Source organism: Zophobas morio, unplaced genomic scaffold (genome assembly GCF_036711695.1).
Source record: "Zophobas morio isolate AGI-343-1 ecotype UQ-CSIRO unplaced genomic scaffold, CSIRO_AGI_Zmor_V1 ptg000038l, whole genome shotgun sequence".
Taxonomy (NCBI): Eukaryota; Metazoa; Arthropoda; class Insecta; order Coleoptera; family Tenebrionidae; genus Zophobas; species Zophobas morio.
In genome coordinates this window covers 3199485-3215989 of record NW_026972143.1, presented here as the reverse complement: position 1 = coordinate 3215989, position 16505 = coordinate 3199485, and the positions used below count along the sequence as shown (strand labels likewise).

The following is a 16505-nucleotide window of genomic DNA, read 5'->3' as shown; positions in this document are numbered from 1 at the left end:
TAACCTGGAAAAATTTGCAACATCTCAGAACATTCGGTTTTACAGTTTCGAAGTTAAATTGCAAAATGTTATATAATTTTGATTTTTTTCCAAAAATCTGGATATGTAGCGTTTTACTATGTGCTATATACCTAACATACATACAAAATTTGACAACGATCGGTCTAGTAGTTTCTAGTATGTGTCTAACATAAAAATATCGCAATTTTTCGCATTTTTTTTTTTCAAAAATACACAATTTTAACATTTTTTGTAAATAAATGTAATAATAATAATAATAATAAAAACCCAACATTTTTTTCAACATTTGTAACTTTTACACAAAATCCGCCCCCACCCTCCACCCAGAACGCAATAAATCCCACATTTCCTTCCGCATCCAGCTCATCGTTCCTTGCCGCCCCCGCGCCGCCGCCCGATCACGATAACCTCGTAAATCGTGGCCGCGCGACAACTGCGACCGTCTTGCAGATCTCATCCGTCAGATAACGCCACCAGACATAACCACTTTATATTATAATACGCCGAGTTGCGGATTTCGGAGCGTCTTCCGCCCCCACAAATAGGTGCACCGCGCGACAAACAAGGGTCGGGGGCGGCACGCGCCGTCCCCGCCGTACGCAAACACTGCCCAGCCATCTACATTGCTAATTGCGAACGAAAAGGTCCTTATTAAAACGAAAGGGAGCTTTTTATTCTTTCGGGTAAACATCGGCTGGACGTAAGGGGAATTTTAAGTTGGTTGTACGGGGGCCGTCCATAAGTAAGCACATTGTTTTCTCGCTTCGTAAAATATATGTCGTGATTTAATTTTGTTTTATGCGACACTTTATTTGAGGTTAATGTGCAAGAACAAATTCACTTTTGTTGTTAATTGTTGTTTGTCGTTTCGCAAACTTAAGTATATTTAATGCTCTATGATTTTAGTGTAGTTTGGACGACCCTCGTAGATAATTATTCATTCGTACTCACCTTGCTCTGGGTGGCGTAGTCCAGCGCCAGCATGCAGTCGTTGTAGCCGTTTTCGGTTTTGATTGTGGTGGCCATCGGGCCGCATAATTGGCCTAATTGACCGCCGACGGAGTCACGGTACCAAGGATACATCTTCGGATCTGGAAGAGGAAACACTCGTTACGGGACGTTTAAATATTGTCATCAATGTATTTAGCCAGTGGAAAGGTGGAATTGTTTGAAGGGTGGTTGTTAATGTGACGAGGAGGTCGTTTGCACTCGCATTTTGAGGTTTCGTTGAGTAATTGAGCGTAGAGAGTTTGGCAAAGTTGGTGTTAAGTAGTCGAAAATGATGCTACTGATAATGTCAAAAAGTAAGAGAAGTTTGGAGTCTAACGAAATGGTGGATTGTGGAGTTCCTCAAGGGAGTATGGTGGAACCTGTCCTTTCTTAATGTCAAGCAGTGATATTAATTCTGATACTCAAGTCATTATTTGTGGATTACCTCATAACAGGTTAAAGGTCTAGAGACTAAAAAAAAACAAAAGTTATAGTTTTAAAACGGCTTTTTGGATTTTAGTTTGGAAATTGACAGTTGTCTTTGAAATGTCAGTTTTGCGAATAAATAGGTTAGTTTATTTATTCCACTCATAGAAGGTTTGACAGGTCAACCTGATAATTGCCTACTTGACAAATAAATGACAAATTAAAAAAGTCCCTTTACATTTTGAAATTTGTTTTCGTGTTTCTTTTATTTAATATAACCCCTGTAACTTTTTTATTTTTAAAGAGAAACATATAGTTCTTTGAGCAAATTTGTATCATTTTAAAACATCACTGATGTGAATAAATGACATGTCAATTTTTCAAGCTACTAGATTGTCTTCAATAAATATGAATTTTTCGTCTATTTTATATTCAACAACCGGAAGTGATAAAAAAATGTGAGCTTGTCATCACATAGAACTTTTAAAATATACAAATTTGCTTGGAAACTACAGGTTTATCTTTAAGAATGAAAATGTTACAGGGGTTGTATCAAATAAAAGAGACACCCTGTATAATTGTGTGAGACTAAACTTGACTCACTTGAGATAAATCACTATGTATCTTGATGATTTTTGTCATTGACATTAAATTTATGTACTAAATTTTGTATTTATACTATTTATTTAATGTTGAAACATATTTTTGTGTACAAAAAAAGAAGGCGAATGAAGGCGACAAAAAAGACGTTAAAAAAGTGTCTAGAAGAGCCAAAAAAAAAATCGGCAAACAATCAAAAAAGAGGGACAAACAAAGAAGACAGAAAATGGGCTACTAAAAATGTAACCAAGAAAACAAAAAGCGACAAAAAAAGGTAACTAAAAAGACCAAAAAAAGCTACTACAGAAGGGTGAATAATGCAACAAAAATGATAAAATAAAAGGTCACAAAAAAAGGATGATAACAAAATGTCAAATAAAAGGCGGAGAAAAAAAGACAGAAACGGAGGCGATACAAAAGAGGATGACAAAGATAACAAAAGAATACAATAAAAAAAGCCACAAAAAGCGACAAAAGTGGGGGAAAAATGAAAAATTAAAAAACGATCCAATAACAAAAAACGAAACTTGGCAAAAGAAAATGTGACAAAAAGCGACGAGAAAAGACGACAAAAAAAAACGAAAAAAAATGCTTTAAAGGGCGAATATGCGACAAAAATGATAACGTAAAAGGCGACAAAAAAGTCGTCAAAAAAAGGACCAAATAAGGGGACCAACAAAGACAACTTAAAAATACAGAAAAAGCCACAAAAAAGCAACAAAAAGACAAGGAAGAGGACAAAATACAAAAAATAGCTACAAAGTACAAAAGTGGATAAAAAAGGATGAAACATAGAAAAATGCGTTAAAAGAGGGTGAAAAAAACGGCAAAAAAGTAGGGTTAAGATACGATTTACGAAAAAAACATTAAAAAACTTGGCAAAAGAAAATGTGACCAAAAAAAAACACACAAAAAAACACGAAAAAAACGAACAAAAAAGCCGAAAAAAAGCTACCAAGAAAAAGCGAATAGGCGACAAAAATGATAACGTAAAAACGATAAAAAGTAATTAAAAAGGGGTCCGAAAAAGGCACAAAAAACCGAAAAAGCCCCAAAAAAGCGACAAAAAAAAAAGGATGAAACATGGAAAAAAGCTTAAAAGAGCTTGAAAAAAACTACAAAAAGTTTAAAAGACGATTTACGAAAAAAAAACGATGAAAAATTTGGCAAAAAACGACAAAAAAGGCTACAAAAAAACTAAAAAAAACCTAGCAAAGAGTGAATTTGCGACAAAAATGATAACGTAAAAGGCGACAAAAAAATAACTAAAAAGGGAGTCGATAAAGGCAACAAAAGAATATAGAAATAGCGACAAAAAACAAGGAAGAGGACAAAATACAAAAAAGAGCTACAAAAGTGGGCAAAAAAAGGATAAAACATAGAAAAAAGCGTTAAAAGAGGGTGAAAAAACGCCGAAAAAGTGGGGTTAAAAACCATCTACAAAAAAAAATTATGAAAAACTTGGAAGAAGAAAATGTGACAAAATAACGAAAAAAAGGGCGCCAAAAAAAAAACAAAAAAAACTACCAAAGGGTAAATTTACGACAAAAATGATAACGCAAAAAGCGCCATAAAAATTGTCAAAAAAGACGGTAACAAAAAAGACTAAAAGAGCGAGCGACAAAGGTACCTAAAGAATACAATAAAAAAAGGCCACAAAAACTAAGAAAGAGACAAAAAAAGACTAAAAAGAATAATTAAAAAAGGTAGCTACAAAAAACGACAAAATAAAAGATAACAAAAAAAAGACGAAGAAAAAGCTGACAAAAAAAGAGGGCAAAAGTACAACAAAATAAAAGGCAATATAAAAGAGACCACAAAAACGCAGACAAAAAATGACGACCAAAAGAAAGCGAAAACAGACGCTACACAGATGATAAAAAAGCCGAAAAAAATGCTATCAAGGAAGGGCGAATATGCGACAAAAATGATAACGTAAAGGCGATAAAAAAGTGGCTAAAAAGGGGTCCGAAAAAGGCATAAAAACACAGAAAAAGCCACACAAAACGACAAAAAGGACAAAATACAAAAAACTGATACAAAAGTGGGCAAAAAAAAGGATGAAACATGGAAAACAGCTTAAAAGAGCTTGACAAAAACTACAAAGAGTCTGGTTAAAAAACGATTTACGAAAAAAACGATGAAAAATTTGGCAAAAAACGACAAAAAAAAGGCTTCAAAAAAACAAAAAAAAAGCTACCGAAGAAGGGTGAATTTGCCACAAAAATAATAACGTAAAAGGCGATAAAAAACTCGTCAAAAAAAGAACCAAAAAGGGGACCGACAAAGACAACATAAAAATACACAAGGGGACAAAATACTAAAAATAACTACAAAAGTGGGCAAAAAGAAGATGAAACATACAAAAAAAGCATTAAAAGAGGGTAAAAAAATGATAAAAAAAGTGGGGTTAAAAAATGATCTACGAAACAGCCCATAAAAAACTTGGCAAAAGAAATGTGACCAAAAAAACGACGAAAAATGCTATCAAGGATCGGGCCAATATGCGACAAAAAAGTAGTCAAAAAGGTGACCGAAAAAGGCAACAAAAGAAAACAGAAAAATCCACAAAAAAGCAACAAAAAGACAAGGAAGAGGACAAAATACAGAAAATAGGTACAAAAGTGGGCAAAAAAGGATGAAACATAGAAAAATGCGTTAAAAGAGGATGAAAAAAAAAACGGCGAAAAAGTAGGGTTAAGACACGATTTACGAAAAAACGATAAAAAAACTTGGCAAAAGAAAATGTGCCAAAAAACACACGAAAAAACACGAAAAAAACGACCACAAAAGTCGAAAAAAATGCTACCAAGGAAGGGCGAATATGCGACAAAAATGATAACGTAAAGGCGATAAAAAAGTGGCTAAAACGGGGTCCGATAAAGGCATAAAAGAACAGAAAAAGCGACAAAAAAAAAAGGACAAAATACAAAAAACTGCTACAAAAGTGGGCAAAAAAAGGATGAAACATAGAAAAAAGCTTAAAAGAGCTTTACAAAAACTACAAAAAGTCAAGTTAAAAAACGATTTACGAAAAAAAAAACGATGAAAAATTTGGCAAAAAACGGCAAAAAACGACATAAAAGGCTACAAAAAAACAAAAAAAAGCTACCAAAGAAGGGTGAATTTGGGACAAAAATAATAACAAAAGAATACAGAAAAAGCGACAAAAAACAAGGAAGAGGATAAAATACAAAAAATAGCTACAAAAGTGGGCAAAAAAGGGATAAAACATAGAAAAAAGCGTTAACAAAGGGTGAAAAAACGCCGAAAAAGTGGGGTTAAAACGGTCTACGAAAAAAGATGATGGAAAAACTTGGAAAATGACAATGTGACAAAAAGACGATAAAAAAGGGCCCCAAAAAACAACAAAAAAACTACCAAAGGGTGAATTTAAAACAAAAATGATAACGCAAAAAGCGGCAAAAAATTGTCGAAAAAGACGGCAACAAAAAAGATCAAAAGAAGGAGCGGCAAAGGCACCTACAGAATACAATAAAAAAATGCCACAAAAACTAAGAAAGAGACAAAAAAGACTAAAAAGAAGAATTAAAAAAGGTAGCTACAAAAAACGACAAAATAAAAGATAACAAAAAAGACGAAGAAAAAGCTGACAAAAAAAGAGAAAAAATTTGACAAAAAAAAGCGTAAAACGAAAAAAGAGAGCAAAAGTAGGTACAACAAAATAAAAGGCAACATAAAAGAGACCACAAAAAAGCAGACAAAAAAATGACGACCAAAAGAAGGCGAAAACAGACGCTACACAGGTGATAAAAAAGCCGAAAAAAATGTTACCAAGGAAGGGCGAATATGCGACAAAAATGATAACGTAAAAGCGATAAAAAAGTGGCTAAAAGGGATCCGAAAAAGGCTTAAAAAACAGAAAAAGCCATAAAAAACGACAAAAAAACAAGGAAGAGGACAAAATACAAAAAACTGCTATAAAAATGGGCAAACAAAGGATGAAACATGGAAAAAAGCTTAAAAGAGCTTGACAAAAACTACAAAAAGTCAGGTTAAAAAACGATTTACGAAAAAAAAAACGACGGAAAATTTGGCAAAAAAACGACAAAAAAGGCTACAAAAAAAAACTGAAAAAAAGCTACCAGAGAAGGGTGAATTTGGGACAAGAATAATAACGTAAATGGCGACAAAAAAGTCGTCGAAAAAAAGGACCAAAAAGGGGGTCGACAAAGGCAACAAAAGAATACAGAAAAAGCGACAAAAAACAAGGAAGAGGACAAAATACAAAGAATATCTACAAAAGTGGGCAAAAAAAGGATAAAACAGAAAAAGCGTTAAAGTCGGGTGAAAAAAAAAACGCCAAAAAAGTGGGGTTAAAAACGATCTACGAAAAAAAGATGATGAAAAACTTGGAAAAAGAAAATGCGACAAAAAAAACGATAAAAAAGGGCGCCAAAAAAAACAACAAAACCTAACCAAGGGCGAATTTACGACAAAAATGATTACGCAAAAAGCGCAAAAAAATCGTCAAAAAAAACGGCACGATAAAAGACCACAAAAAAGCAGACAAAAAATGACGACCAAAAGAAAGCGAAAACAGACGCTACACAGGTGATAAAAAAGAGGATAAAAATGCGACAAAAAAAGAAAAACCCCAGAATTAAGGATAATTCACAACAAAAATAAAAATACATTTTCAAAAAGTAACAAAAGTGCCTATATCCACCGGATAAGGTTCCTGTTTGCGGTGTAAGCAAGAAATTTTTGGTTTAATTTTCTGCTTTGGTTTCTCTGTTTTTCTTTCCTACAGTAAAAAGGAAAGGGCAAACTCAGAAAGAAAGGTAATAAAAAGTATTTTTGTCCCCATTCTTATCACCTATTTTGTCGCCTTTTGGTTGATTTTTTTAGGAACTTTTTTCTTGGTTGCATTTTTCATGTTACTTTTTATTTTGTTGTTTTCTCGCCTTAAAAACTAACAAAAATTCATATATCCATCAAATTATAAGCATTCTGGAATAACCAGAAATTTTTAGTTTTTAATGTAATGTTTTTTCGTTCTGAAACAATAATAAAAATAGTTTCTTAAAAATTAATAAAAGATTTACCAACATAAATACCAAGTTATATTAAACTCTACGTATACTGTAATTTTACCGTACGTAAATGTAATAATTACGTACATTTACGTAAAGTAAAAATGATACTTGTTTTACAGAGTAAAAAGAAATTAAGTTTTTGCTTGAATTTTTTTTTTCAAAATTTTGTTGTTTGTTTTTTGCCCTTTCTTATAAATTGAAGGACTTTAACCTTAAAAATTAATCTCTTTTTCTGAAGTCATAAGACAGATGAAATATAAGATATTTCTAGGTTCTAGGTATAAAAATAAAGATTTAATAAAATGGTCATGGTCAACTTTAATTCCACTTTTGTTCATGAACTACACATGTGCAAAAAAATGGACTAAAAACGACTTACGTGTAAAAATCACACTGCAGTTAAAGAAAAACGTGCAATGACAATCGACACGACAAAATACTACCAAATCTGTGACCACTCTACACTCATTGCACAAAATAATCAACAAAAAAACATATTTTAGTATTTTTCCATAAAGCATGATAAATTCATTACACACAACTTTACAGTTCTAGTCTATTGCTCTAATTTAAACCCAGTGTTAATCGTTGTGGAAAGACAACACTTTTTTACACAAATTAAAAAATCACACTTGACATTTACAAACGTAAACACGTCAAAATAAATAAATGAGGAGAATTCAAATGATGGGTTGCAACGAAAAACGAAAATGAAATTGGAGCAGGACAAGTTCAGGAACTAGAACGTTATAAAGCAGCATAAACAAAAGTTCTTAGATATGATCAGAATTTTAAAACAGACAATAAAGTCGTTATGCAAACAACTCCTGCATTTCTAATTCGCTCCGACAGTGTTAATTAATCATAGATTATTAACACTGTCGTGAAAACAAACTTCGCAATTTTAGCTCAAAAACTCGACCAGCGGCTTTATCGTCCGTCATTGTAATAATAATGCACTTTGAGGCATTTTTCTGGAACGTTTTAATAGATCAGGTACACTTAAGGCGGACAGAACCTCTTTATGGCTTTGACCATGCATTACGACGATACTTACATGCGGTACTCGGTAATTATAACATCAATAAACAAGTTAAGTAGGTAAATATCAATTAATAGAACACATATTCCGATTAAGTTAATATTCAAATGAAACGTTTGTGAAGCAAATACCTTCGGATTGTAGCGAGGTGTCAGGGGCTTACAAACATGTAATTAACATTATAGTAACAGGTAGATCACTGGTACTTTCCTGGCTTTAATTACAGGGAACGGTGGAAGCCTGGGAATGTTTACAGTTTTTTGAAGGAAGTTTAGTTGTTAAGTCGACACAACTGTCAATGTCGAGTAGTAGTGGAAAAGAGCAAAAACAAATAATGAAAAACGTTTTTCCGAACACTCGGTGTATAAGTCAATATATATTAGTTTAATTAATCATTATTTATTTACTTTAAGAGATTGTTCACATTTTTTTTTACGTGACTGCTCTGTTATTATATTTGCAATGCAGTAATTATAAATATGTAATGAAAAGTGCTCATGTTTGCTGGTAATAGAATAATAGTACGTATTGCCTGCAACCAGAGATAACCTTATAATTGCGTTTATACATACATAATTTAATTACCCAGTCCAGGTGAATACAATACTGTATTCTAAGCATTTAAAAGAGCCATAAATTAATTTAAACTATAAAAGTTGATCGTTAATCATTTCACTTCCTTTAAAACGCACGTCACAATTAGGTAGATTCGATGATTTGCACGTGATGATGCAATTTATTATACTTAGTAGTCAACAGTGACTGCAGTTTCGTTATCGGGTTTTTATTTTAATGAAATTATTCCGTACCTGCACTGCACAAAACTGAATTAATTTTTGTAATTTTGGAGCGAACCGGTTATGGAACCAAGTGATCGCTGCCGAAATCTACAAAAAGAGTTTTTGTTTTAAGTGAAAATAATTAACAAAATAATTATGTGTTCATGCCACTAAGAATGATTTATGAAACTAATACATATAAATCAAATATAGAATTACATATTTTATCAACTACTCAGGACTCATAATAGTATTCCGAGCCACGGGCAAGTGTATTAAGAAAATTTCTATATATTTATGTAACTAAACACCTTGCATGTGGCCTCGGCCTTAGGACAGTATCGCGAGCCGCGGGGGAGCGTAGAAAAAACACTATATGCAACGCACTTTATAACGTCATTTTTCTATTTATACGACATAGACGCTAATAAGACAAGCTGAATACAACATGTCTCGTCACGTTTGCTCATCTAAACAAGAAAGGAGCAAAATAGGAGCAATATATTCTGAGACCAATTTTGCGCTTAGCGACAGTAAATCTCGCCTATCGTTCGGTTTCTGAAAAAAGTGCGATCCGCAGGCGAGCCTTTTTTGCGTTGTACCGGGTGTCTGGAAAATGGCGGATTAAGTCTCCGTGACACTCTTAACTCTTTTTTCGCAAAATTTAATTGAAATTTGAGTTTTTTTAAATCTGGGGAATTTTGTCGTGGTCGGTGATGGGTTGGTATGACGCGAACCACGAAACATTTGAAGTTCGAATTTTCACAACAATCGTAATTTGATTCAATTCGAGTTTTTGTAAGTCAAAATTGGTTAAAATGTGAAGAAGCTACTGAAGTCCTTACGCCTCCCGAAATACGGGAAATTTTAATTTGACATGTGATTTGCCAAAATCACTCTTATCTTAGCAGGAACTAGCCCCGCCCACCCACCCTCTCTTTTCTTCTAGGGTACGTCATTTGCCAAAATCGGTCTTATTTTAGCAGGTACTAACCCCACTCACTCGGTCTCTATTCAATATTTTTTATTTTTCGGCTTTTTTCGGCTTCTCGATTTTTTGATTTCTCAGTTTTTCGATATTTCTATTTTAGGATTTTGTGGTTATTTGATTCCACTTTTTTTTTCAATTATTTAATTATTGGATCCTTTAATTTTTCGATTTTTCGATTTCTCGATTAATGGATTTTTCGACTTATCGTTTTTCCCATTTCCATTGGATTTCTCGACCTCTTGTTTTTTCGATTTTTCAGTTTTTCAATTCTTCGATTTTTCACATTGTCAATTTCTTAATTTTTCAATGTTTCAGTTTGGGGATTTTTCAGTTTTCAATTCTTCAATTTCTGTTTGACTTAATTCAAGATTTTTCAATTTTTCGATATTTTTGAATCTACGGCTTTTTGTTCTTTCGGCTCTTCGATTTTTTGATTTCCCGATTTTTCAATTTTCGTTTTCTCAATTTTTCGGTATTTTGGTTTTAGGATTTTGTGGTTATTTATATTATTATAGTTTTTTTTTTCAATTATTCAATTTATGGATATTGACTTTTTCAATTTCCTAATTTTTCAATGTTTCAGTTTAGGGATTTTTCAGTTTTCAATTTTTCAATTTCTCCATTTTTCGATTTTCAGTTCTTTGATTTTTCTATTTTGCAATTTTTCGAATTTTTAAATTTTACATTTTTCCCATTTTTTAGCGTTGTGATTCCTCGATCTTTCGCCTTCTCGGTTTTGGATTTTTCGATTTTCCAATTTTCTAACACTTCACTTTTGGGATTTTCAATTTTTAAATTTTTTCAATTTTTTTGTTTTTTCCAATTTTCGATTTTTTAAATTACACATTTTTCGAAATTCGTTTTAATTTTACGCTTTTAGGGTTTTTGATCTCCCGAATCTTTCATCTTTTAATATTTAAATATTTCAGTTTTTCGATTTTTCAGGTTTTTGATTTTTCAATTTTTCGATGTTTCAGTTTAGGGATTTTTCATCTTTCTGTTTCTTCAATTTTTCTTAGACTTTTGGATTTTTCAATTTATCGCTTTTTGAAATTTTAGATTTTGCAATTTTTCGAATTTTTAAATTCTAGATTTTTTTAGTTTTTTAACGTTTTGATTCCTCTATCTTTCGATTTTTCGACTTCTCAGTTTTGGATTTTTCGATTTTCCAATTTTTCAACATTGCGCTTTTGGGATTTTTCAGTGTTTTAGATATTTCAATTTTTTTGTTTTTTCCATTTTTCGATTTTTTAAACACATTTTTCGAAACTTGTTTCAATTTTACGCTTTTAGGATTTTTGACTACCGAATCTTTCATCTTTTAATAGTTAAATATTTCAGTTTTTCGATTTTTCAATTTTTCGATGTTTCAATTTAGGGATTTTTCATCTTTCTGTTTCTTCAATTTTCCTTAGGCTTTTAGATTTTTCAATTTATCGATTTTTGAAATTTTAGATTTTGCAATTTTTCGAATTTTTAAATTTTAGATTTTTTTAGTTTTTTAACGTTTTGATTCCTCAATCTTTCGATTTTTCGACTTCTCAGTTTTGGATTTTTCGATTTTCCAATTTTTCAACATTGTGCTTTTGGGATTTTTCAATGTTTTAGACTTTTCAATTTTTTTGTTTTTTCCATTTTTCGATTTTTGAAACACATTTTTCGAAATTTCTTTCAATTTTACGCTTTTAGGATTTTTGATCCCCCGAATCTTTCATCTTTTAATATTTAAATATTTCAGTTTTTCGATTTTTTAATTTTTCGATGTTTCAGTTTAGGGATTTTTCATCTTTCTGTTTCTTCAATTTTTCTTAGACTTTTAGATTTTTCAATTTATCGATTTTTGAAATTTTAGATCTTGCAATTTTTCGAATTTTTAAATTTTAGATTTTTTTCGTTTTTTAAAGTTTTGATTATTCAATCTTTCGATTTTTCGACTTCTCAGTTTTGGATTTTTCGATTTTCCAATTTTTCAACATTGCGTTTTTGGGATTTTTCAATGTTTTAGATATTTCAATTTTTTGTTTTTTTCATTTTTCGATTTTTTAAACACATTTTTCGAAATTCCTTTTAATTTTACGATTTTAGGATTTTTGATCTCCCGAATCTTTCATCTTTTAATATTTAAATATTTCAGTTTTTCGATTTTTCCATTTTTCGATGTTTCAGTTTAGGGATTTTTCATCTTTCTGTTTCTTCAATTTTTCTTAGACTTCTAGATTTTTTAATGTATCGATTTTTGAAATTTTAGATTTTGCAATTTTTCGAATTTTTAAATTTTAAACTTTTTTAGTTTTTTGATTCCTCAATCTTTCGATTTTTCGATTTTCCAATTTTTCAACATTGCGCTTTTGGGATTTTTCAATGTTTTAGATTTTTCAATTTTTTTGTTTTTTCCATTTTTCGATTTTTTAAACACATTTTTCGAAATTTCTTGCAATTTTACGCTTTTAGGATTTTTGATCTCCCGAATCTTTCATCTTTTAATATTTAAATATTTCAGTTTTTCGATTTTTCATTTTTTCGATGTTTCAGTTTAGGGATTTTTCATCTTTCTGTTTCTACAATTTTTCTTAGACTTTTAGATTTTTTAATTTATCAATTTTTGAAATTTTAGATTTTACAATTTTTCGAATTTTTTAATTTTAGATTTTTTGAGTTTTTTGACGTTTTGATTCCTCAATCTTTCGATTTTTCGACTCCTCAGTTTTGGATTTTTCGATTTTCCAATTTTTCAACATTGCGCTTTTGGGATTTTTCAATGTTTCAGATTTTTCAATTTTTTTGTTTTTTCCATTTTTCGATTTTTTAAACACATTTTTCGAAATTTCTTTCAATTTTACGCTTTTAGGATTTTTGATCTCCCGAATCTTTCATCTTTTAATATTTAAATATTTCAATTTTTCGATTTTTCAATTTTTCGATGTTTCAGTTTAGGGATTTTTCATCTTTCTGTTTCTTCAATTTTTCTTAGACTTTTAGATTTTTTAATTTTTCGATTTTTGAAATTTTAGATTGTGCAATTTTTTGAATTTTTAAATTTTAGATTTTTTTAGTTTTTTAACGTTTTGATTCCTCAATCTTTCGATTTTTCGACTTCTCAGTTTTGGATTTTTCGATTTTCCAGTTTTTCAATATTTCGCTTTTGGGATTTTTCAATGTTTTAGATTTTTAAATTTTTTTGTTTTTTCCATTTTTCGATTTTTTAAACACATTTTTCGAAATTTCTTTCAATTTTCCGCTTTTAGGATTTTTGATCCCCTGAATCTTTCAACTTTTGATATTTAAATATTTCAGTTTTTCGATTTTTCAATTTTTCGATGTTTCAGTTTAGGGATTTTTCATCTTTCTGTTTCTTCAATTTTTCTTAGACTTTCGGATTTTTCATTTTATCGATTTTTGAAATTTCAGATTTTGCAATTTTTCGAATTTTTAAATTTTAGATTTTTTTTACTTTTTTAACATTTTGATTCCTCAATCTTTCGATTTTTCGACTTCTCAGTTTTGGATTTTTCGATTTTCCAGTTTTTCAACATTTCGCTTTTGGGATTTTTCAATGTTTTAGATTTTTCAATTTTTTTGTTTTTTCCATTTTTCGATTTTTAAACACATTTTTCGAAATTTCTTTCAATTTTAGGCTTTTAGGATTTTTGATCTCCCGAATCTTTCATCTTTTAATATTTAAATATCTCAGTTTTTCGATTTTTCATTTTTTCGATGTTTCAGTTTAGGGATTTTTCATCTTTCTGTTTCTTCAATTTTTCTTAGACTTTTAGATTTTTTAATTTATCGATTTTTGAAATTTTAGATTTTACAATTTTTCGAATTTTTAAATTTTAGATTTTTTGAGTTTTTTAACGTTTTGATTCCTCAATCTTTCGATTTTTCGACTTCTCAGTTTTGGATTTTTCGATTTTCCAGTTTTTCAACATTTCGGTTTTGGGATTTTTCAATGTTTTAGATTTTTCAATTTTTTTGTTTTTTCCATTTTTCGATTTTTTAAACACATTTTTCGAAATTCCTTTCAATTTTACACTTTTAGGATTTTTGATCTTCGGAACCTTTAATTTTTTTAATATATAAATATTTCGATTTTTCAGGTTTTTTATTTTTAAATTTTTCGCTGTTTTATTTTCTTAGAGGGATTTCATTAGCCAAAATCAGTCATAAGTATAAACTCATCATATTTTGCACAATTTGGATGGGATATTCGGCAAAATTTTGAGATGACGTCATCAATTTTTTGGGAGGGGTTAAATAAATAAATTTTGCTTAACAATTTACCATGCCGCGTGAGCCTCATTTTTTATTTTTGTAGCCCATACGATAATAAATTAATAAGATAAACTAAGTACCATGTATTTCTCACATTTGTTCATCCAAACGAAAAAAGAAACAGAATAGAAAGAGTACAATACTGAAAAAGTCAATTTTACAATTAAGTGATTGTAAATCTCGTCTACGGCTCGGATTTAGAACTAAGTGCAAGCCGCAGGCGAGAGTCAAAAATTACACATTTGTGCAACTTACTCAAAATCATTTTTTCATTATATACCAGTAAATTTTGCCTTAGCAGAGTAGTCCGAACAGAAGGGACAGTAGAAAAAATAGTGTATGCAAGACATGAGCGTCATTTTTAGATTTCTATAACCTATACAATAATAAATTAATAAGACGAACTAAATACGACGTGTGATTGTAAATCTCGCCTGCGGCTCATAGTATATAGATATAACCTAGTCAATGAGTAATTTTTCCATTAAATACCAGAAAACTTTATCTTATACGACTAAAAATCTTAGGACAGTACCCGGAACCAGAGAGACGATGGAGAAAATAGTATATGTAACTCATCTCAGAGTGGCATTTTTATATTTATGGCCTATGCGATAATAAGACAAGTTAAATACGATGTCTTCACATTTTCCATCTTAAAAAGCCACTTTAGCATATACGTGATTGTAAATCTCGCCTGCGGCTCGTAATTACAACAAAATGAGAACCCTAGGCGAGGATACAAAAAATAATACACATATGCAACGTAACTGAAATCGTCAATTTTTTATTATATACCTGGAAACTTTGTTTGCGTTTCACAACAGGAGCCCGAGTCGTAGGCGTGCAAAAAATTTCAGGACTGTAGACTGAAGATATATAGGTTGGAACTGAAATGGACAAAATCTTGACAAGAAAAATTTGGAAACCATTTTCAATTGGACGTCATTAGTTTTGTGGTGGGGGTGTAGATATGTATATTGATTTTCATATGTACGTTGTAATTATTTTGAGATGAGTTGATTTTTTTGACGGAATGATCAGTGGTTTAAAATAAAAGAACAATAAATTATCAGACTAAAAAACATTAAAAAAAAAAAGGACAGAATTAGACTTGAAGTGTCTTAAATATTCACGTACACATTGCTTAGCTTTTTTTAATACAGAGTGATAAATAATGATAATTTCATGGTGATAAAATGTAAATTTAATCACTAGTAGAAAAATAATATCTTTAAAACCATGAAAACACTTTTCCAATTTGAAAATAAAAAAATCTTTTCAATTATTCCGTTTCGACATCTTACAAATGTACGTTATAGATAACCTCAGAAAAAAACAAGAAATAAAGCAATCACCTTTGCATCAAGAGGAAGCATCGAATCATGGCATGTCCGCCTCAGGCAAAAGCAATTCAAATAATAACTATCTTTAGAAAAAACAACAGCTACCGTCTGAACCCAGTCCGTCCTCATCTACTCATCTAAGAAAATCCACGCCAAAAAAACAAACGTTTATATAATTTCCCCGCACCGTCCACTTAATAACCAATAAACCTGTCAAATAAATCCCGCAATATCGCACTTTTCGCCCACGAAAATCAAGCCGAAAGGGTGCTCAGCACGGACCCTTTTCATGAATGAATATTTAAATCGCCAGAATGAATGGAATGCGAGCTAGTATTGCGGTGGGTTAGGACCCACGAGTCCCCTTTGTGTACCTGACGGATGACCGGTCATTACCGACCGAAAAAAAAAACGAAAAAGGAGAAACGGAATAAGAGGAGGCTTCAATCGTACATATTCGACCGAATTCTACTTACAAAATAGCGTGCAACCGCATCGTTTCTTCGACAAACCCCGTAATCATCCTCAACACACTCGTTAACACAATTGGATCGAGTGGTCGAATGTTATTACAGACACTCTATATATAAACTAGCGCAAATCGGCGTAATTGTGGAATTATTATTCAGTGATTTGTTCGGCGGGGTTTTGTTGGAGGCGAAGGACCGGCAGACGGGATTAAAGGAGGAAGGAGATGGGGAATTGGGATAATTTTGTTGTTTGATTTGGTCCAAAGAATTTATACAGTAGTTCTTCACTTTCAGAGTGGTGACCTGATGACGCTTGTCAGGTCATGATAAGTCAGGTCAGATTCCTTGAAATGGCAAAATAATTTATTTTAAATAATAAAAAAAAAAAGATGACATAGTTACCTTTGAAAATAATTTTAATTTGACATGTAAGGTGTTTCTTGCATCTAAGTGGAACTAAGCACATAGAATGATTATCGGTTACGTTCACAAAAGACCAAGTTTTGCT

The 16505-nt window shown here is 31.1% G+C and overlaps 1 protein-coding gene across 1 annotated transcript in view; it reads right to left on the bottom strand.

The window, feature by feature from the left end:
* LOC135139885 (zinc finger protein rotund-like) overlaps positions 1-16505 on the bottom strand; it is a 296081-nt gene that overhangs the window by 270001 nt on the left and 9575 nt on the right. The window contains exon 2 of the mRNA XM_064070240.1: positions 973-1112. Coding sequence (XP_063926310.1) covers positions 973-1104 — 132 coding nt within the window. The 5' untranslated portion in view covers positions 1105-1112. The remainder of the gene's footprint in view (positions 1-972; positions 1113-16505) is intronic.